This window comes from Ursus arctos, unplaced genomic scaffold, assembly GCF_023065955.2.
Source record: "Ursus arctos isolate Adak ecotype North America unplaced genomic scaffold, UrsArc2.0 scaffold_14, whole genome shotgun sequence".
NCBI lineage: Eukaryota > Metazoa > Chordata > Mammalia > Carnivora > Ursidae > Ursus > Ursus arctos.
The window spans coordinates 64,955,424-64,977,950 of record NW_026622808.1 but is presented as its reverse complement, the minus strand read 5'-3'; the positions used below and the strand labels follow the sequence as shown (position 1 = coordinate 64,977,950).

The following is a 22,527-nucleotide window of genomic DNA, read 5'->3' as shown; positions in this document are numbered from 1 at the left end:
ATTTTTTTTAAAAAAGCATTTTTATGTAAGAAAAACAGATACGAAGACAAGTATATAAATCCTAAATATAAAGGAGCTTATCTCATGCCTTCTCCCAGTCACTGGCCACCCCCTTCAGAAGTAACTACTACTCTAATGTCTAAGTCCATTCCTGGGTTTTGCCTGTTCTGATTTTTACATGGAAATAATCATAGAGAGTGTATTCTCTTAAGGGTCAGCTTATTTTCACTCAACGTCAAGACATCCATGTTGACATGTGCATCAGCAGTTCACTCGGATTTACTACGACATCACGTTCTATTGCAATGAATACACCACAATTTATTAACCATTTCATTGCTGAGGGACATCTAGGTTATTCCCAGTGTTTGATTATAAGGAATAATGCTGCTATAAACATCCCTGTGTATGGGTTTTGCTTATATCTGAGTGCATATTTCTATGCATTATCTACCTGGGAAAGAAACTGTTGAGCCATATAGTTTTAACTTTGGTGGATGCTGCCAGTTTTTGAGCAGTTTGAGGGTTCCAACTGATTCACATCTTTGATGATACTTGGTACGGTCATCTTTTTCAAGTCATTTGGTAGGCATGTAGTAGTATCTCAGCATGGTACCTCATTATCTCTATTACTGAGTAGAATCTCAGTGTATTTTATGTCCACGATGACTAATGATGTTGAGCAACTTTTAAAATGTATATTGACCTCTTAGATACCCTCTGTTTTCATTATTTTAGGGCCAGGAGAAAAGGAAGACGGTAGCAGTAGGAAAATCCCATCTGAGGGTAACCCAGACAGCTAGAGAGAGGGGCTGGAGAATTCCCAGCTTGGGACCTCTGGCTGCTCACCCTGCCCTACTCTGAAATGTCTTTAGTGCAATACAGTCAGAGTCTCCAGCTCCGTAACACACCTGCTTAGGGGCTCACCATTGATGGAAATTGGATCATGACTGATGAATTGATTTATTATCTGGTTTCTATGCCAGAAATGAAAAAAGCACATCGGAAAAAAAGAGACACAGATAGAGGCAGACACAATGTCAAAAATAAATTGACAGAGACAGACAGACAGACACAGACACACACATGTAAATACCATCGGTGGGCTGCTAAGACCAAAAGATTCCTCAAAGGCCATCCAGGATGCTGGGCTAAGTTACAGGGATCATATACACCAATTGTTATCTGCGAAGAGAAAAGACTTTCTGAATGAGTCAAGTATCATGTCAGGTTCTCAGTACAGACACTGCTAAGACTTCCTCTTCCCTTTTCTGCTATTCTGCAAAAGCATTAATAATTAGACACTTGATGAAGGGCTAGAGAGAAGAAAGGAAAAGGATCTCATGCCAGACCACAGGACTTCTGGATGGAGGGGCTATCAAATTCTTCTCTGCACCCCCCACACCTTGCAGTAGGCCTGGCATAGTAGGAGCTAGATACATTTAGAAGGAAGAAAGATTGCAAGAAGATAGTGGGAGCGAAGACAGTCAACCCTCAGGGCTCACATAGAGAACATCCTCTCATAAAGAGACACAATCTGTGAAAATTGCTAATGTTTATGTAACGAGAAAATCAAAGAAGGGCCACTACCATTATAAGTCCACAGTCAGATCAAACTAAAACGTCAGATGCTCTTGGTATTGCTAATATGTATTTCCTTCCCACCCTTCCTCCTCCAACTCCCTCAACTCTGACCTCTATCTGGAAAACTATTCAACTTCAAATATCATTTCTTCAGTGAAGACCCCCTCTGGTGGGAACAGCCACTCTGTCCACCGTGCTTCCACAGCAATGGAAGCACTTTTTACTTTTTCTTCTTCTTTTCAAAGGACAACAAGCATGCAGCACCCAGGTCTTAATTTCTAAATACCATTGTCCAGTAAAAGGAATCAGGGCTCCTTGAACACATGGCTAAGTCCAGGGCTGAGGCAGAGAAAATACAAGATGAGCCTGTAGCATCTTGTATACCGGAAAGTAAGTGCTCAACAAACAAAGGCATGGGACTGTGCCAAGAGGACACCAGAACCAACTGAAACAGCATGCCATGGCCAAGGCTAGGACAATCCGAGCAATGCAAATAAATAACCCAGGATTTGATAATAACCCAAAGTATAAAATAAATGCCCGTGAGTCCATATTGATATAAATAAACGATGGGGTAAATAGAAATATGAAGGTGAAGAGACAAGTTTTCCTTACAGAAGATTTCCAAACAATATATACAGATACTGCCCCTTCCAGGAGCAGAGCTTAATCCTTCTCCTCCTTGAGCGTGGGCTGGACTTACTGACCCACCCCCAAAGAAAAAACAGTAACTTCACAATGGAGAAACCTGGAAAAGGTTACCTTAACCACATGATCAAGTTTAACATCACCAGGGATGCCATGTGAGTATCAGGCACTCCTGATACGATGCGATGACCAGGGCACCTCACCTTTAGTGGCAAAACCCATCAACCCAGTCTAATCATTAGAAAACATCAGACAACCCTAAATTAAGGAGAATTCTATCAAAATAACTGTCTAGTACTCTTCGAAACTGTCAAGGTCATCAAAAACAAGGAAAGTCTGAGGAACTGCTACAGACCAGGGGAGACCAAGGAGACATGACAACAAAATGCAATAAGTCTCCTGGAATGGCCCCTGGAACAGAAGGAAGACGTTGTGGGAAAAACTGGTGAAAAGCTGAATAAAGTCTAGAGTTTAGGTAATAATAATCCACCAATGCTGGTTTCTCAGGTACCATGGTATTATAAGGGGATAACATGAGAGAAAACTGAAACTGGGTGAGAGTGTATGGGAACACGCTCTGTACTGTATTTTAAACTTTCTATAAATCTAAAATTACTCTAAAATAAAAAGTTTATTCAAAAAAAAGAAGACAACGAGCATTTAGAGAACAGAGAGTATCTTTTTCATCGCCCCATGATCAGTTCATATATACATAGCAGATACTTAGTGAATTCATGTTGAATAATGAAAAGATGGATGGATGGATGGATGGATGGATGGATGGATGAGTGGGGGGATGGGGGGGAGGGAGAGAAGAAGAGAAGGGGAGGGTGGATAGGTTGGTGGGTGAAAGGAGGGAGAGAGGGAGGGAGGGAAGAAAGATGGCTGGGAGAGAACCATAAATAAACCCACAGGTTTCCTTTATAGGCAGCTGTGGGTTAAATAAAAACATGGTAGAATTTTAGTTACTCTAATTCCAGTTAGTTCTATAAAGATGGGGCCAGGCCAAACAATTCCACTTATTTTACTACAATGCTCAGTATAATGTTAGATACAAAGCAGAAGCTTAACGCATTCTCAGAGAAAGGAAAGAAAGGAAACAAAAGATATTGAAAGGCAGGAAGGCAGGAAGAAGGCAGGAAGGTAGGAAGGCAGGAAGGAAAGTCTTTAAGACCACCATCCAGAGAAAACCAATATTAACATCTTGGTATATAACCTCCCATAACTTTATCTTTGCATAAATATACTTTCATAACAACTTTTATCAATTATATAATTTTAGTATAATTTTTAATTCTAAACAAAAATGAGATAATGCTATAAATACTGTTTTATATCTCTTATTCTATTGTGAACTCTCTTCCATGCCAATAAATGTCTTTCTACAACCACTGTCAGTAGTGGCTGAACAGCATTCCATTGTACCGGGGCGCCATAACTTTTTTCTATTTCCTATTAGAAATAATTGTTCCTATAAGAACAATTAATTAGCCTTCATCTGTGCTCAATAAAAATCTCTGAAGATGAATTTTACTCTAGTCTTATAATTACTGCATTATTCCAAGGATAATTTTTTTTGCTACCTTCTCTATGTGACATTTTTTTTTTTTAAAGATTTTATCTATTTGACAGAGAAAGGCAGCAAGAGAGGGAACACAAGCAGGGGGAGTGGGAGAGGGAGAAGCAGGCTTCCCACTGAGCAGGGAGCCTGATGCGGGGCTCTATCCCAGAACTCTGGGATCATGACCTAAGCCGAAGGCAGACGCTTAATGACTGAGCCACCCAGGCGCCCCATGTGTGACTTTTTTTATTACTAACACCAAAGCATTTTGTCTAGATGCATTTCATGTCTTTAACACAAATAGACAGATTCATATTTAATTCAACACAGATTCAAACATATAACCATCCTTTCAGGGAACACAGAAACCTGTATTTGAGATTTCCTTTTCCATGGGAGATCAGACACCAGCATCCAAGAGGCTTTTAAAAATAGAGTTTGCAGAGACTATTCTGAATACTGCCCCTTGCTACATGAGTGGCCTAGGGCAAATCAGTCAAATCCTCTAGGCCTCAGCTTTTTTTGGGGGGGGGGGGCAGATAGGGGCAAGGGAAGAGAGAGAAAGAGGATCTTAAGTGGGCTCCATGCCCAGCGTGGAGCCTGTCGTGGGGCTCAATCTTATGACCCTGAGATCATGACCTGAGCTGAAATCAAGAGCTGGACACTTAACTGGCTGAGCCACCCAGGCACATCTGGCCTCAGCTTTTTAAATCTGAATCTCTGTGCACTTACTTCACAGAGATACAGTGAGGATTACGGGATATGGTACAGACATGAAAAGCCCTGCACGTGTGCAGTTCTGCTAGTATCATTCTTCATGCCTCCAAATCTCTAGTGGGGAGCCTAGCCATCTGTATCTGTATAAAGTGCCTAAGTGATTCTGGTGCAGTTAGACCAGTCCACACACTTACTCTAAGAACCACTGAGAAGGTGATCTTGTAGACAAAAGAAAAAAGTCTGTGGGGCCATTTTTCGTTACCTTGGCAAGTCTGGACCGGCTCTACGTCTTTCCATTCTCTGTAAAATGCGGTCCATGCACCAGCAGCGTCACCTGGGAATCTGTCAGAAATGCAGAATTCCGGGCTCCCTGTCTCCAGCCCTGCTGGATCCGAATCTGCATTTTCACAAGGACCCAGGTGATCTGCATGCTCACTGCAGTCTGAGCAGCACTGCTCTGTTCCTCAACCCTCTTGAATGTGTGTGACGATCACCTGGGAAGCTTTCAAAAATCCTGCTGGCCGGGTCCCACCTCCGAGTTTCTGATTTCACCAGTCTGGGGTTGGCTTGAGCATTGGTTATTTGAAAAGCTCCCCAGGTGAATCTGTGCGGTGAGTTATAAAGACCCCTTGAGAGTCTGCGGCCATTTCTCAAAGTATGGTCCACCACACACAAACTGCTCCGGAACCGCCCAGGCCGCTCTTTGACCTTGCACCGCCTGAGCCCCAGCCCAGGCCTCCCTGGGTACCAAAACCCGCGTGCTCTGTGAGCTCCTTGTGTGATTCTTACGCACACTATCATTTCGGCACTAGTCACCGTAGGTCTAGGATTGCTTAGAATGGAGTTCATCGCATCCTCTAGTTTTCCTATGGTAACTGTGATTATTTGTTGAAGCCTGGTATTTTCTTGATTCAAGGGCACCACAGATTATAAAATGCACTTTCAAACTGGACAGAAAAAAAGGGGGGAACACCACTACATTAAATATACACAATAACTGCAAGCAATTTCTGACTTTAGAAAAATTAAAATGTGAAGAAAAACACATTTTAGAATGGAGGAACTACAGGAAGCATTTCCTATCTGTCTCTTTGCGGGTCTCTCCCTGTGAGGGCTCGAGCAACGTCTATCCTATGCATCTTTCCATCCTGGGGCCTGGCACAGTACTGGATGCTCAGCAAACTGTGCTGAATGAATGACAGAACTGGCCATTTCTCCAGGCCCCGCTATATGGAAAGCTCCTCCCCTTACACCCCATCTTTGAGCAGGGATCCTGGGGGGCAGCTGGAGGGAGGGAGGTGCTGGCTGACCAACAGGGATCTGAAGCTCACATATAAAGCCATGGTGCAGCATCTTGGCTGGCTCCTTTTCCTCCCCTTCCCTTTCTCAACAGTACAGGTTCCCCCTTCAGGGACATTTTAACACTGGGATTCTCCAGGGTGAGAATGTGACAGTTTAATCTCAAAGGATTTGTTCTGAGAAAGGAGAGAACTCGAAGAATGAGGCACTCCCCCCTTGGGCTCCCTCTGAATGAAGAAGTTGCCTCCCTTGAGTTCTTCTGTTCCCGTTGGCCACCACCACCACCTGGGACACCTTTCAGCTTTGTTCCCTTCTGTCAATTATGACAGATGGCAACTGCTAGACAAACTACCTTTATTAAGCAATCATCACTTTGACTTCATATTTTTAAAAATTCATCAAAGACATTTACGACTCTATTATCCAGCAAGAAATGGAGAAGGGAGAGACTGGCATTCTACTTCTGTAACATTTAAAACAGCTTAGAAGAAGAAAATGACCTGATGTGATGGAAAAAGCACCAGCTGGAGGTCAGCAGACATGTGTTCTAATTCTACCCTTGGGGTGTGAGTATGCAAGCATACTAATGTAGGGAGGAAAACTGACCATGGGGAAATTCTCTCACCTATAAAATGGAGGGGTTAATCTCTTGAGGGATTCCTTCTAGCTCCAGAATTATAGAACTTTATAGAACGTTAGAGAGAAATAAAATCCTACATAGGTTATAAGACAACACAGACTTATTAGGCTCAATCTTACTGGGTATCTAAAGGCTGCTCAATTTTTATTTAGGAAGAATCTACATAGCATCAATCCAGAAAATGCCCTTTATATTGAGACTCTGAGTTTCAGTTTTCAAATGTGACTCAATAAACCTGGACTCTCAGCAGATACCCTGAGTTACTCTCATACAATCTCTCTGTGCCTTAGGTTTCTCCTCTTTGGAGAACTCTGCCTGGACACAGAGACTGGAAACAAGGCAAGCACTCAACGAATGCTAACTATAACAGCCATGTAAATAAACTCTATGTTGTACCTGCACTGACCCCTCTGTTCAGTTCAATGTGTTACCATTACATAGTGATCTACCTTCCGTCTCAAGGTTCCCTTTTCCTAACTGGCAGAGGAAAGAAGGGGATAAGTTCCAGTTTATCAAATATTTTCTACATTTAGGTTTTATCATCTATAAGTGTAGAGTTGGGACTAAATGAATTTATATTATAGAAACAAGAATGTCATATTAGATACTATACACAGGTGCCTAATCGCAAAGAATGAGTACATTTCCGACACTAAATACAAAGGTAATGAGATAGGAACGTAGTAAGGAAAAAAAAAACTTTCTGAGCAGAAAAAACCAGGAGTAAGTTTCTTAGAGCAACCTGACCTAAGATGAGCTACAGAGTAGGAATGAACTGCTGAAGAGAAATCTAACACCCACAAAGGGAGGTCGACTTGGAGACGCTTTAAACTAACTCTCCTACCCACGTGAGGCATGCGTAAGTACACAGAGCAAGCATCCACGCAGGAAAATGACAGAATCCATTTGACATTAGGCTGAACATCATTTACTATTTCTTTGATGATCAAAAGTGATTCCAAAATCTTTAAGTGCTTTCGGAACCAAATCAGGATCCTCAATCACTGTAGGAATTAGTCAGCACAATGCTTAGTAAGCCAGCTTAACCGTTTGGGTAAATATATTTTTTTGTTGGTGGTAGTGGCAGTCAGAAATCATGATGGGCTAGGAGTTCTGCATTCTCCAACTGGCTTTGTCACACAATCATTGTGTGAAGTTGGGCAAATCACTTCTTTTATAATACAAATCAGTAGAAAGAACCAAAATGTAACGGAAAGAAAAAAAAACTTTGTTTAGAAGGTTGTTGAAATAAATGTTCCTTTCTACTTGGCTAAGAGCATACAATTCGTTGAAGCAGCTCAGTCATGCTCTGGCTATGGTCCACCCAGCTATTTGCTGAAGAAGTACAATGTGAGAAAGAAAAGAGGGCAAAATTGTCAACTTGAGTATCTTCGACCGGAGAAATTTCCACACTGGTCCCTTAAAACACACTTATCTGACAAATGGCCATCTATTATCAAATACTTGATATAACAGGAAATGCGCAAAGACGATTACACGTTGTAAAAGCACAGAATACAAAAATCCAAGGATCTAATGCACCGCGATGTCACAGTCGGCTGCCAAGATGCGGAGCTTGCTAAGTGAAGAAAGAGCCCCGCTAATAGCGTACCAATTGCTGTTCCTTTGCTAATGCTCTTGTCCAAAGATCTTAGAACCCTGGAATTGAAGGCTAATGTTGTTAAAATTACAAAATGTTTCCCAAACATCCAATCTTCAATAACTGCTCTGAAGAAAGCAGAAGACTCAAGCAATCTTTCCCAAAATACTGGCAAGGGGACAGCAATCTGGGCTGTTTTTGACTGAATCACAAACACTGGCTTGAAAGACAGCATGTCTATCCTATGCATCTTTCCAACCCTGGAGCAATGCGGTTGCCACTGGGACCAGTAAGTGGAATCAATATCTCACCGCAGGAAAAAAGCATGTAACAAGGCCCATTTTTATTTTATTTTATTTTATTTATTTTATTTTATTTTATTTATTTTTAAGATTTTATTTATTTATTTGACAGAGAGAGACAGCCAGTGAGAGAGGGAACACAAGCAGGGGGAGTGGGAGAGGAAGAAGCAGGCTCCCAGCGGAGCAGGAAGCCCGATGCGGGGCTCGATCCCAGGACTCTGGGCTCACGCCCTGAGCCGAAGGTAGACACTTAACGACTGAGCCGCCCAGACGCCCCGACAAGGCCATTTTTAACTGATGCAAATGTAAAATGTGTAACATCGTAGTGCTGGTAAGGGTGCATGGCTGGCAGGAGGGAAAACCAGCACAGTCTGTGAGCCACAGTTATGATAAGCAGTGGTGTGCCAGAGCTGGCCTGAACAGACTTGGGAAAGCCAACTGTTACCATCTCTTCCCATCTCTGTGTTCGGTGACTTCACGCTGGCAGCCTGAACTTGGCCATGGTGGGAGTACTGGCACCATGGAAAGAAGCAAACATACACAATCAGGGCTTTGCCCCACCTGAGAGCCAGCTGTCAAACATTTACCAGTACACCACTGATCACAGACCTTAAAATGTCCAAACCCTTTAACTCAGTAATTCTCTATCTAGAAATCCTTCCTAAGGAAATAATTTAAGTGGGGGGAGGGCAGGAATTTGATGCACAGGGAGGCTCCTAATAGTGAAGAAGTATGAGAAAACTAAACGTCACAAATTTGATGTTATCTATCAGAAAGGATGTTGGTACAGAGTGTAATGGTATTATGCTAAATGCTACAATAAAAGAATATGGTATCATCTTGGCCTTTTAAAAACAGAAAAAGATTAGTAGGAAATATACACATGTTTACTTAAAAAAACCTGAAACCTTAAAATAATAGTTGAATAGCTTTGTAAGAATTTAAAAACAGAAAGATGCAGCCGGAAATAAAAATCACAAACAGAACCATGCTTAGTGCAGTTCATTTATCAGCCAGTATTCTCAAACTGGGCAACCAGCACTGTCACTAAAGTGATAAGCTATTTGTGAGTTCCAGTCGCTTAGTAGATCACAACTGGTATTTTTCAAAAAGATAAAAAAAAGAAGAGGATAGAAAACAGAATGCCTAATGCCTAATAAAGTATTATTTTGTGAAGGAAAATGCTAATGTAGTTGAGAAAAAATGTACTTTAAAATAAAGTATCTTAAGTTCAGGCTAAAGAATAATCAGGGCATCTGTTAGAGGTCTCTCTTTTCTCAACTCTGATATATCTACACAGCTAATGAAATTATCCCACTTCACTTCGTAACTTCATAAAATTCATCAATTGTTTACTTTTAATTTACAACCCCTTAAATGGCTGAGATAGCTCACTACATACACTTCTGAAAAACACAGTCCTTTTTCATTTGTTCAGAAGAATCTTATTGAGGACCTAAGACCAGTTCTAGACACTTTGTATGTGCAGATACATAAGACACAGGCTCTGCCCTTTAGGAGCTTACCATCGAGTATGGAACAAAAAGCAATTTGCACAAGGGAACAGAACAGTAAATGAGGATCAGAAAGTAAGTGCAGTGAGAGCAGAAAAGGAAAGATCACACACAGCCAGGCCACGTTGTAAGAAGGCTTCACTGTGGAGCTAGGATTGCAATAAGGAGAGTTTCTTAGGATTTTCACACATAGAATTTTAGAAGATACAGTGCAAGGTCAAAGGGAGATATAGAAAAAGTCCTAGGTAGACTTGATTAGTGGGGGTGGGGTGGTTCTCTGAAAAAACAGGCAAACTCAGCCAAGCAATGGTTTATGAGGAAAATAGTGGACGATGAGGCAGGAGAGGTGGCCTGGAGCCAGAAGGAAGACACCATTAACCAGATCACTGAATGATAGGGTGAATGTGAGCATTTTGAGGCAAGTGGTGGTACACAGGATGGAAGCAAGAAGACTCTAACTGTCCAGGAGAGAGGTAATCAGAACCTGAACTATGGTGGGAACTCTGGAAATAAGTTAAAATATAGATACAAAATATATCAGGAAAGAAAATTTAAATGACTTTATCACGAGTAGGAAGGGAGGAACTCAAAATTACTCTGAGGTGTACCAGAGCTAGGAAAATCCGGAGAAGCTGATCCAGGAACAGGAGGGGTGGGAGAGGATGAAGATAAAGAATGTTCCACAACATTCTCTGGAGGTCTAAAGAAATCTAAGTGAGTTTGAATTTTGCAGTGATCTATTAAGACACGAACATCAGATTTTTTTTTTTTAAGGGCTAATAAAACGAAACTCAGAGTTTCTCTGACCTTTGTCCTTTGGTCTTGGAAGAAATCACTGTAGTGTTGAAGCAAGGAAACCAGCACCATGTTCTCATCATACTTGATTAAGAAGTAAGGTAGCGCGGGGACTCCTTCTGTTTGACAAAGATCATCATATGCACGCTCGAGGGCTTGAATCTAAGAACAGGAAACACTGAGTTATTCTCCAGACAATTACATATCTAGTTCTGAGCTGAAAATTAACATAAAAGGTACTTTAAAGCCAGAAGACTAGAAATGACTGAGCATACTCATTATTCTTTTGCAGCAAATGAACATAGAAGTACCCCAAATAATACCCCATTCACCTCTATGTAACACTTTCCACGTGCATGGTGGTGTGTCTTAGACAGGGGCACGAGGGGACACTTTATGGTGCAGCATGGTGGCTCCCTAAGATGTTAATCACAAAGGTGTACAGAGAGCTCCAAACATTATTTCTCTCCTATAATAACTAAGCACTGACTCCACCACTGATGAATTTTAACCTGAACCTTTCCATAAAAATAAAAGCATAATTGAGACATACCTCACTTTCTATACAATTCACCCATGTAAAGTGCACAATTCAGTGCTGTTTTTAGCATGTTCACAGGATTATGCAACCATCGGTGCAATAATTTTAGAATATTTATGTCACTCCTAAAGGAAAACCTGTATCCATCAGCAGTCAGTCCCATGGCATAATCATTTTCCTTCACTTATATTTCTTCTTGGGAAATTAGTTCCACAAAACTACTACCTTCAATTTGTCCTCAACAAACTTATTACTATTTTTTCATCAATTAGGGCTTCTTCCTGGTGTTAGAATTCATGATTTAATGACTGAAGTGCTTCATGATTTCAAATCATGTTGCCACTCAATCCTTGCCTCAACGATAATCAGACTTCTTTGGTTTAGGGTCTGTGTTCTACTGGCCTGATTATTTTCATTGCTCTCCTCAGGACCATCTCAGATGACCTTCTTGTCTTTTTTAGACCACAAATGCTAGCTCTGTGTGTACCATCATGGTGTAGAAGTTCCAGAACCAGGTGTGAAGGTAAGAGGATGTCTTCTACTTGTTTTCAAAGACTCTTCCCAAAGTATACTGCCTGAGGATCCTCTACAGTGAAAGTGAAAACCACATTTTGGCAAATTCTTGCAGACTTTCAACATGTTCCTATAACTCCTCCCTAGCAGCTTAGACTTTCACCAAATGTCACTGAAAACCGGAAAAAGAAGTATCACTCACTACTCCTTCAAAATGATTTTACAAGCATTTTGTCAGTAAGTGTGCTCCTAGGACTATCTTTGGAGGATTCCACAGTGACCATCTCTTCATTCAGACAAGTGCCTGTCTTTAGAATGAACTAAAGTACTCAAATGTGTTAAACCCAATTCTGTCTGTATTTTGTTTTATTTGTTGATACCTGTTTTGGTGAAAACCTTTGATCCAAGCCCACTGGCCCCTGAATGAGGGGTATACTCTCTGGAAGGCAGAGAGCAGGGAAGCAAAACCAATAGTAGAAGTGGTACTTCTTTAGATCCTACAAGAAAGAATATAACAGAAGATATCAGAGTAGCACCAATGATTAAACTGAAACGCATCCATCAATGTAATTCCCCATCGCCGTGTAGACAGACACACCGATGCACACAAGATATGATCAGCTGGTCAGAAAGTCTCATCTCCAACAGAACTCATGATAGAATACAGAATTCCTGTATTTCTCTTAAATTATTCCCACACACCACACACTAATATCTAGCCACTTGCTAACAGAAAGTGTTAATTGGCTATTATCGTCATCACTGTTTATTTCTTTTTTTTTTTTTAAAGATTTTTATTTATTTATTTAACAGAGAGAGACAGCCAGCGAGAGAGGGAACACAGGCAGGGGGAGTGGGAGAGGAAGAAGCAGGCTCTCAGAGGAGGAGCCTGATGTGGGGCTTGATCCCAGGACTCTGGGATCACGCCCTGAGCCGAAGGCAGACGCTTAACGACTGAGCCACCCAGGCGCCCCATCGTCATCACTGTTGTTTTTTTTTTTTAAAAGATTTTATTTATCTATTTGACAGAGAGAGACAGCCAGCGAGAGAGGGAACACAAGCAGGGGGAGTGGGAAAGGAAGAAGCAGGCTCCCAGCAGAGGAGCCTGACGTGGGGCTCGATCCCAGAACACCGGGATCACGCCCTGAGCCGAAGGCAGACGCCCAACCCCTGTGCCACCCAGGCACCCCTCACTGTTTAATACACAAAACCACCCAAGGGCATAACTATTATCCCATTTGATGGACAGAAAACTAAAGCTTGGGGGGGGGGGCAAAGAACGTGAACAAAACAAAGACACTGAGTGGTGGGGAGGGAGGCACAATTCTGTTTCCAAAATTTAAGCTCTGTCCTTAGTACCATACACACTCAATGATCCATCTGGGGAGGCCCAACTACCAGACATAGTTACCACTCTTCAGAGTCAAACGAATGGAGCATGTTATTGAAGAGGCTGTGCTATCCATGACCTCTGTATGCCTGGGGTAATAAAACACTGCTTAGAGAAATGCCTTGTTGGTGAAATTTGGGTCAACAACTATGAAACACTTGCTACGTACAAAGCAATACATTAGACACTCTGACAATAAGAAAATAAATAAAAGCCAGTCCAGCCCTCAGGCAGCTCCCTCTCTGTACAGGTAAAGATAAAGTGAGTCCATGATTAATGCCATGGGTCACAGGAGAGGTTCTGAGAACAAAGGAGCATCAGTGACGTGAGATCACATCTTCAGGGGTTTATCTGACCACTCCTCCACCAGGGGAAGTGAGGCAGGGACAATGACTCATGAAGCTATTCTTGAAAACTGTTTCCACTCAGGCTGGATGCTCTTGCCTCTGAATTCCTGCAGCCTTTGTAGCCTAAGTCACTCCTGAGGTGGGATCTTATAGTTATATGGGTGTTTGACGGCTTCTCCATTTTTTGGCTAATCAATATTTCTTCTTGAATCTTGCTTCTCCATTATTTGGCTAATCAATATTTCTTCTTGAATCTTGCTAACAATAAAGAATAGATAGTTGTTTGATGACTTATTAAGATATAACTCACATACCATAAAAGTTACCATGTTCAAGTGTACAACTGAGTGGTTTTCTGGTGTATTGACAAGGTTGTACCTCCAGCACCCAATGGCAGAACATTTTCATTTGCCCCAAAAAGAAAACTCCAATAGCAGAAACCCCCCATCAGTTTATTAGCTAGAAACACCCATCCACAGAACTCCCCATTCCCCCTTCGCCCCAGCTCCTGGAAACCACTCGTCTATTTTCTGTCTCTATGGATTTGCCTAATCTGGGCTTTTCATAGAAATGAAATTGCACTAGGTAAATTTTTGAATAGAAATGTATACATAAAGTGTGTCTGGATGAGGAAGTCTAGTAATTATAGTTTTCGGTCTCTAATTCTGCCATTAATTGATCAACTAAGAAGACATTCCCTTTCGATGGCAGCAAAACAAACTATAGAATCAAAATTAAAGTGCCTGTTCCTTTGAGTCCTAAAAACAGCAGAAAGGAAAGTAAAAACACCTATGAGATTATTCTCTCTTCTTTATACTTAAACGATTCGTCATAACTGATCTTTAGTCAAAGGTTAAACAATTCAAGATGAAGGACCTCACAATTTCTAAGAAGCTTTATCAGATCATCTTCAAAAGTAAAAAGGCTTAAATTTCTTAGAATTCTTTTCAGGATACAAAGGACCTCGGTTAAATTAAACATAAAGCCCTTTGTGTTTGCAGATTTTAAAAGATAGAGACTTTTAATTTTTTTTTAAAGGCAGGCTAAGAATGATGAGTAAAAAGGGCAGCAGAGTGAACACACATCCTAACTCTAGGAAATTCCTTAAACCTTCAAGTTAAGAGCTAACATTATTTTTCTCATTAAATACAAACTATCAGATTCTACTAACTAGAATTCTTGGTACAGAAAACATATCGATGTTACAGATGGACAGTAACAAACCCAGATGTTACAGTAACAAACCCAGAAATCTTTAGCTAGCACTATTTATGTCTTAGTAGCATATAACTGTTCAAATTTACAAGCAATTAATGCCAAATTGCAGCCAGTAATCTCATGAATTTAAACATTTTTCTATCTCTCCCACTATTACACAGAAAGCATTATAACTTGTTAGGAAATGTGCTCCTTATAGAAAGCCACCCTTTGGCATGGCCTTCAGTATGATTTTTATCATTCTCTCCTTTGCTCTGGGCAGCAAATCAGATAGGCAGCATTCAGAAGAAACAGAGGATTAGTTCATGTAGGAAGAAGAAAGGCAAGACCTATAGCTAGGCAAAAAAAAAAAAAAAAAAAAAAAAAGGAAGGAAGGAAGGAAGGAAGGAAGGAAGGAAGGAAGGAGAAAGATAAATAGGGGGGGAAGAGGATTAATATCCAAAGCGGATGAAGCTGGTAAAACAACACACTCAATACATGTCTACATCAATATGTTTCTATGCCATCTCTAAAGAATTTATTCAGTATGGCCAATATTGTTCACTGCAGCATTTTTTAAAATAGTGACTATCAGAAACAATCTAGGTACACATTTACAGAACATACACTTGACAGAATATTACATAGTCAACTTAATTATAAAGGCTAAATTAATTTTATACATAGATATATATACACACATACACACATGTATGTACGTATGTGCATGCGTGTGTGTGTGTGTACGTGGCTGGTATCTTTATAATAAACCCTTACATTTCTCCACACTGCCCATCATGGAGACCAGGTCCTCCCCCTACTTCCCTAGGCAGCAGATGTTACACTTACACAGAATATTTTTCATTCTTAAAAAAACACAGCTGTGTGTACAAACTATGTACTGTGAACTCCTCTAGTCCGGATGCTGCTGGGGATAGCCAGGATCCCCAAGATGTCATCTTTTCCTTATGTTGATAGACCCAGCAACTGAGCTCCACAAGACTATACTAAACAAAGACATCAGCGACAAAGAACCACTACTCCCTGAAGCTGACTTTATTGTGTCCCGAATGACAAGACAGGGGTCACTGTGTTACATAAACCATGCAACTAACAACAGTATGGTAAGAATGAATTAATTTTGTACTGGTGATAAGTGCCAGCACTGTTGGGCCACTTATCAAATGAATGTTTCTTGAACAGCTCTGGCTTCAATAACACCAGGTCGTAGCTTCAGTGCAAAGAGTGCAAACTGTCCTATTGGCACCCTGGACTCAGCCAGGGCATTTCAGCAATCGAAATGTGACTGAGAGCCTGTTTACTTACTGCAAATGTCAAGAGGAGGAACTTGTTGAGGAGGACAGGGTTTTCGAGAGCAGCACCTGATTTTATGGCTTCCCATATCTGCCAGAAGAAAGAGAAGTGTCAAGGCAGGTTCTCAGACATCTCTGAGCTTCTCACTCTCAAGTGAAGCACAGAGGCGAAAAGCTCCAAGCTCTTCTTTCCTCCAAGCCCAGCACCACTTATCCCAAGCTGTAAAGTGGGTTGTTACCTCACTCTGGCCACTTTGGATGGCCTCTCCACCAGCCACACTCCCTGCGGGGGCAGAGGAAATTGAGAGAACCCAGAAGCCTCCTCTCAGTGAGACTCAGCTTCCAAGGAGGCAAGCAGGCCATTTTCATGTCTTCCTTATTTCCTCCAATAAATATTTACTGATTGCCTACTATCTAGCAGGCACATCAGGATTACAGAACAAAAGACACAGTCCCCACCCTCAAGAAGCTTTGGGTTCAGTGATGGAGACAGGCGTAAATGTCCGAGTGCACCAGCAGGTAGGACATGCTACCACAAAGACACATGGAATTGCTGGCAGGAGCACTGAAATGGGCTGGGGAGGTGGGAGGGAAAGAAGCAGGGAAGGGATCTTAGGAGGCAGTGATTTGAACTAGGTATAGGGGATTTCTGGAAGTGTCACTTGGCATTATCTTGCCCTGAGACATGAAGGAAAAGAATGATGAGTTTACGCATACTCAGCAAGTACTGTCAACAGAAGTAGAAGCTGGTACTGGTGTGCAGCTGCTGATCACAAGATGTTTTAGTAGCTAAGATTAACTGCTAAACTTTGTGTCACTAAGCAAGACAAACAGTTGTACCAACTGGAGTCACTGGGTGTAAGAGGGAAATAAGCAAAGAGAAGTTCCTGCTATTGACATAATAACCTTGGAGGCACTGGACCAGAGAAGAGCAGGCACCGTTTCTGATAAACTAAGGCGGTGGGAACTGCTAGGGAGTGTGGATGGGGGTGAAGGCTGAGCCCCAGGGCAAGGGTGGGATTTCTGTGGGGAACAATCTGCGATTTTTGATGATGGATGAGAACCTGACCCAACTCTCTGGGGACAGCCTTTGAAATGTGCAGCCAGAGCAGGAGCCCAGGAGCAGTCATGCTGCAGGCCAAGGAAAACCACCATCATCACCTGGGTCACAGCTACATCCATCTCAAGGGATGTAAGGGAAAGCTTCCTCAGGACCATAGGTGGAAGATTTCCTTCTCTGACCATGGTGCCCACACCCATCTTTTCTTTTTTAAGACTAGTGTGAAGACCACTCGATTAAGTGGGTTAGAGGGGACAGGGATAAACTGTCCTCCTATTTTAATTCCTCACACTAACTCAGATATGAAGAAGTAAGGGAAAGACACTCCCAGCAGAGAGAATATCATGTCCCAAGGACAGAGGTAAGAACAAAAGTAGGGGAAGGAATTTTAAGTGATTTGCTGTGACAGGGTCAGAGAAGGTGAGGGCAAGAGTGACCGGGGAGAAGGGCCACAGAGACCACAGAGGCCAGGCCACAAGGGGCCTTGTAAATCAGACGGAGTAGTTTAGATTTAGCCCTAAGATACTGGAGACAGTACGATCATCTCTGATAGCTTTATAGCGCTTAGGACTGGAAAGCCAAGGGGCACAAAGAACAGAAAACCAAAGACATGCAGACACAGTAACAGAAGTCTCAGGGACAGGTCAAGCTGCTTCCAAATGCTACCTGGAGAGCAGCAGCAAAACTTTTCACAACTGCCTGCCATGACTTTCCGGCCTATCCCCAGCTGAGAGCCTGAATGTCTTCTCCCTGACCTTCCCGCCAATGCAGGAGAGCTGCAAGTACTCTCTCTGGGAAATAAACCAAAGCCCACGACGATCTTTAAGTATCGACTCTATACTAGTTTCCCTGACAGACCCACACCCCTGATCAGAGACACCAGGCCTACCAAGACCAGGGAAGATAGGACAGATACAACATCGTTTACCAGCTAACCTCATCCGCTGCTTGCTCCAAAAGTAGCTTCTTATCTGCGGCCTTGAAAGCCTCGAGTGTGTTGGTGTTAAAGAGAGTTCCAACAGCCGGGCAGCAGCGGGCTGGGGTGGGAGCACTCCTGGGCACAGGAGAAACATGGTTAGGCAGGCACAGATGGGTTAGCATCGGGAGACAAAAGACAGTGCTCTGTAGGGCAAAGACAAAATCAATCACACATTTCTTTGGGAAAAGATAAATATCTTTGCTTAAGAACTAAAGAAAAACAGGCACTATTCACACACAAAAAAGCCTCTGTATTCCCTTTACCCTCATCTTTCATTGTTCTTCCACTGCTCACCACACCCCACCCCACCCCACCCCCAACTATAAGTCTATTACCTAGTTTTTACTCTTTCCCTCTTTTTTTTTTTTTAAAGATTTTATTTATTTATTTGACAGAGATAGAGACAGCCAGCGAGAGAGGGAACACAAGCAGGGGGAGTGGGAGAAGAAGAAGCAGGCTCCCAGCGGAGGAGCCTGATGTGGGGCTGATCCCAGAACGCTGGGATCACGTCCTGAGCCGAAGGCTGACGCTTAATGACTGTGCCACCCAGGCGCCCCTACTCTTTCCCATCTTTAACCTGAAAGGGAAACATCATTTATTCAACTTCTACTGTGTCAAGAACTATACAAGTTTTGAATTTTCGTAATAGCTCTTCCTCCCAGTTAAAGGCTTAAGTAACTTGCATAAGGTCACATAAAGATAGGCAAAGCAGGAATCTAAAGTCAGAGCTAGCTGACTTCAAGGTACTGAGCTGCCTACTCCCCCCTCAACCCCCCCCCCCAGGCTTCAAAGCCCTACTCCGAACCCTCCCCTTCCAGGAAGCCCCTCCCATTTCTCTGGTAATGGCTGGCACCGGAAACTGAGCATCACGTTTTAGAGTGTCTTCAAGATTGACCATCACAGACACCCGAGTAGAGGACAGTAAGCTCCCTGAGGGCAGGGAACATGTCTCTCTCTTCTGACTGTCTCCAGACCTCACCAAGCCCAAACAGGCTCTACAAAGAGCTGCTGCTGAGCCAACTCCTGGTGGTCGTCTGAGTCACACAGACAAAATGTATCATACCTGGGCTACCTGCCAATCTGTCATGACACATGTGTATCACACTCTGTGCTGTCCCCTTACGATCTTCAGAGTAATCAAAATCGGGGAGAAGATGAGTTAATTCTGAATACAAACTCAGATGTGGTAACATCTGGTCTCTTCTCCGAAATGATTAACTTGTATTTCCGAGGTTACAGATGCTAAATGAAAATACTTACTTCATTAGTAGCCTAATACTGTTGTCAATTACAACTACTGAAGAGAGAATGCATTTTTATTGATTGTACAGTTTCAAAGACCTCATGTCTCTTGGAGTCTGTAAACTTGGGTTCACAGGGGCTGTAAGGAGAAAAGATCGAAACCTAGACCAGGTTTGGAGGGGTGTAATGGGTGGTGAAGGTGGCTGTGCCAAATGGGTGGTGAAGGTGGCTGTGCCAAATGCTGTGTGTGGAGCTCAAACGCCAAGTCCTGGGAAAAGGGTAACTTTCAATGGCCAGAGCCTTCCTTTGGGGGCTGACAAGTCAGCAGATCATAGATTGTTTCTCATAACTCTACTCCAATAAAATATGTTTCATCCATGTGGGAGGAGGACATCAAAGACAGTCTTGAAGAGAAAGAGAAATCACAAACGGGCAAGACTCAGCCTAGAGGGAGGAAGAAGGAAGCACAGTGGTTGGTACAATAGGTCACCTACATTCAGATTTGGCTTTATGAAATTACTGCTGAAATAGAAGGAACAAAGCTCTGATCTAATTCTGATACATGCACAAGAAGAAGGGATCCTTCTTCGTAAGTGTCTGAGTGTGCCAGGTGTGTGAATGCAGTGTCAAAATGTCATCATGAGAAGTCAAGTAACTGCCAGCATGCTGGCCAGGCTCCTAGAACATTAGTGCTCATGCAAGTTAATCAGTGAGAACAAGCTGAACTTTCAAAGGGAAGAATTTTTCATGAGTAAAGTCTCACCAGGGGAGGTAGCCAAGGAAACGAATTTAAAAAGTGATAGTGGGAGGGAAAGCCATTCTGCCAACCTCTCCAGGTTCAAGTTCACTTGTTCCACAGATCGATGGCTCAGATGAAGAGTAGAAAGAGCCCTGGACTTGGAAACAAGAGAATTTAGTCCACACCCTGGTCCTAGACACATATTAGTTTAGTTTCCTACAATTCCACTGATATGAAATGCCCAGGATAGGCAAATCCATAGACAGAAACTAGATCATGGTTACCAGGCCTGGGGAGTGGGTGAAGAGAAGAATGTAGAGTAACTGCTTATGGGTATAGGCTTGCTTTCTGGAGTGATGAAAATGTTCTAGAATTGGAGGTGGCAGCTGCACAACCTTGTGAAATACACTAAAAACTGCTGCATTATACATTTTAAAAGGGTGAATTTTATGGTATGTAAATTATATCTCAATAAAACTGCTAAAGGATCAGAATTAGAAATCTTCCCCTGATACTAAAGCCAACAGTGAACTCGCAATGATGTATAGACTAGGTAAAGTATTGATCTTAGAAAGGCCTCAAGCCTGGGCCTGCTTCGGGATGCTACCTCCAGAAACTTGGCCTGCACTTCACTCAGTCTCCCAGTACTGAGTGAGGAAAGTACTGCAGCTGGTTTGCACCTGTTATTCACACCTGGCCAAAGGCAGGCATGTGACCAGAGCTTCTAGGACAGACAGGCAGGGTGGTGGCCAGGACAGAATAAATCTCCCAGAAGAAAGACAGAGGTGATTTTTCATTATCTGGAGGAATCTATGCTCCACGAGCACAGCTCTGCATGCCCACAAGGAACTCTGGGGACCTAGCAGTCATACTCAGTCTGGGGGCACGCACCATTACCTCCTGCTTTCTGTAATAATCTATGAGTGTTTTGCAACATCCTCTAACAGGCTCCACTGCTGTCTCTCCACCAATCACACCACATCCCATTTTGACAGCCATGCATTTAGACCGCTTGTAATTGATTTCAACAGTTATTCGAGCAACTAGTACATGTCAGATCTGTGTTAGGGGCTAATGAGATAGCAGAGAGTAAGAGAGCCTGTGTTCTGTGCTGATGATTTTGCATATGAGTTTTATTTCCTTAACTATTTTTTAAAGTTTTTTTGATGGCAAGGGTTATGCCTTCTATTTCTCTAATTAAGTCCAACTTGAGGCTTAGAAAAGAAAATATTTCTTCTAACTGCAAAGATAAATGTTCCTCAAGGGAAAGAAGCCCAGAGAAAGGAAAATTTATGCTTTAATGAGTCAGTTTCACATTTATGCAGACTGTCCACCAAAATCTACTCTTCCCTTCTTAAACAGAAACAGAGTACACATATGCTCCTTGTGGTGGGGGCACCACGCTTCCCAGTCTTCCTTGCAACACAGGTGAGGACTCACACTCTCCCCAGTGGAACCTGAGCAAAGTGACGCATGTCTCTGCCAGGCAGTGACAATTCAGGTTGTTGGGTTTTTTTTTTTTTAACTTTTTTTTCTCTTTCTTTCAAGATTTTATTTAAATTCAAGTTAGTTAACATATAGTATAGTATTAGTCTCAGGGGTAGAATTTAGTGATTCCTCATTTGCACGTAATACCCAGTGCTCATCACAAGCACCCTCCTTAATGCCCATCACCCAGTTACTCCATCCCTGCACCTTCCCTCCAGCAGCCCTGTTTGTTTCCTCTAGTTAAGAGTCTCTTATGGTTTTTCTCCCAGTTATTTTATTTTTCCTTCCCTTCCCCTATGTTCATCTGTTTTGTTTAAATACCATACATTTTCACTCACATGTGGAATTTAAGATACTTTTTTTTAAGTAGGCTCAATGCCCAACATGGGGCTTGAACTCGTGCCCCTCAGTTCAAGAGTCACATGCCCTACCACGTGGGAGTCAGCCAAGTGCCCCCGACAATTCCGTTTCAAGCAGCACCCAAGGACAAGCCCTCCAGAATGATGGGAGCCGTCGAGGGAAGAAGACTGAACCCTACTCCTGAACTATTAAGTGGGCAAGAAATAAACCTCCTTTGTGTCTGAGCCATTAGATTTTGGTGTCTGGTTTAGCAGTATACCCTACCCTAAGACAGCTCTCTCCAGTGCAAGACGGTTGATGCCCGATGAAATACGATTTGACTGCTAATTCACCTAATACAATGTGGAGGACAGGATCTTACAGTGCTAACTGCTGGCAGAGACCCATCAGGCTTCCGGGGACTCAGAGGATAAGGGATTTATCTGGTGCTATGCAAAGCTGAGATACTGTTGGTATCTATAAATGAGTACTAGGACTGTAAGCTCTTCAGCTGTACCTTATTCCTCTCTGCATGCCCAGTGCCCAGCACATTCTATCGTCAAGACACAGAGGAAGCAATCAATAAGTATTTCTGAAATAACCACTACCTCTTCACATTTATTACAGCACAGAGCACACTACAATGCAAATATACATCTTCTACCTCTATCCAGCGCTCTGTGTTTCCTAAGTCTTTGTATTCCTGCCACCTACGCATC

The 22,527-nt window shown here is 42.4% G+C and overlaps 1 protein-coding gene across 10 annotated transcripts in view; it reads right to left on the bottom strand.

Moving 5' to 3' along the window:
- Positions 1–22,527, bottom strand: part of ATG7 (autophagy related 7) — a 233,706-nt gene that overhangs the window by 190,304 nt on the left and 20,875 nt on the right. For all 10 annotated transcript variants that reach the window (XM_048226710.2, XM_057311937.1, XM_044385070.3 and 7 more), the window contains 5 exons: positions 17,958–18,075; positions 15,975–16,052; positions 12,095–12,211; positions 10,673–10,822; positions 1,097–1,185 (listed from right to left, as the gene is read on the bottom strand). In XM_048226710.2, coding sequence (XP_048082667.1) covers positions 1,097–1,185; positions 10,673–10,822; positions 12,095–12,211; positions 15,975–16,052; positions 17,958–18,075 — 552 coding nt within the window. The remainder of the gene's footprint in view (positions 1–1,096; positions 1,186–10,672; positions 10,823–12,094; positions 12,212–15,974; positions 16,053–17,957; positions 18,076–22,527) is intronic.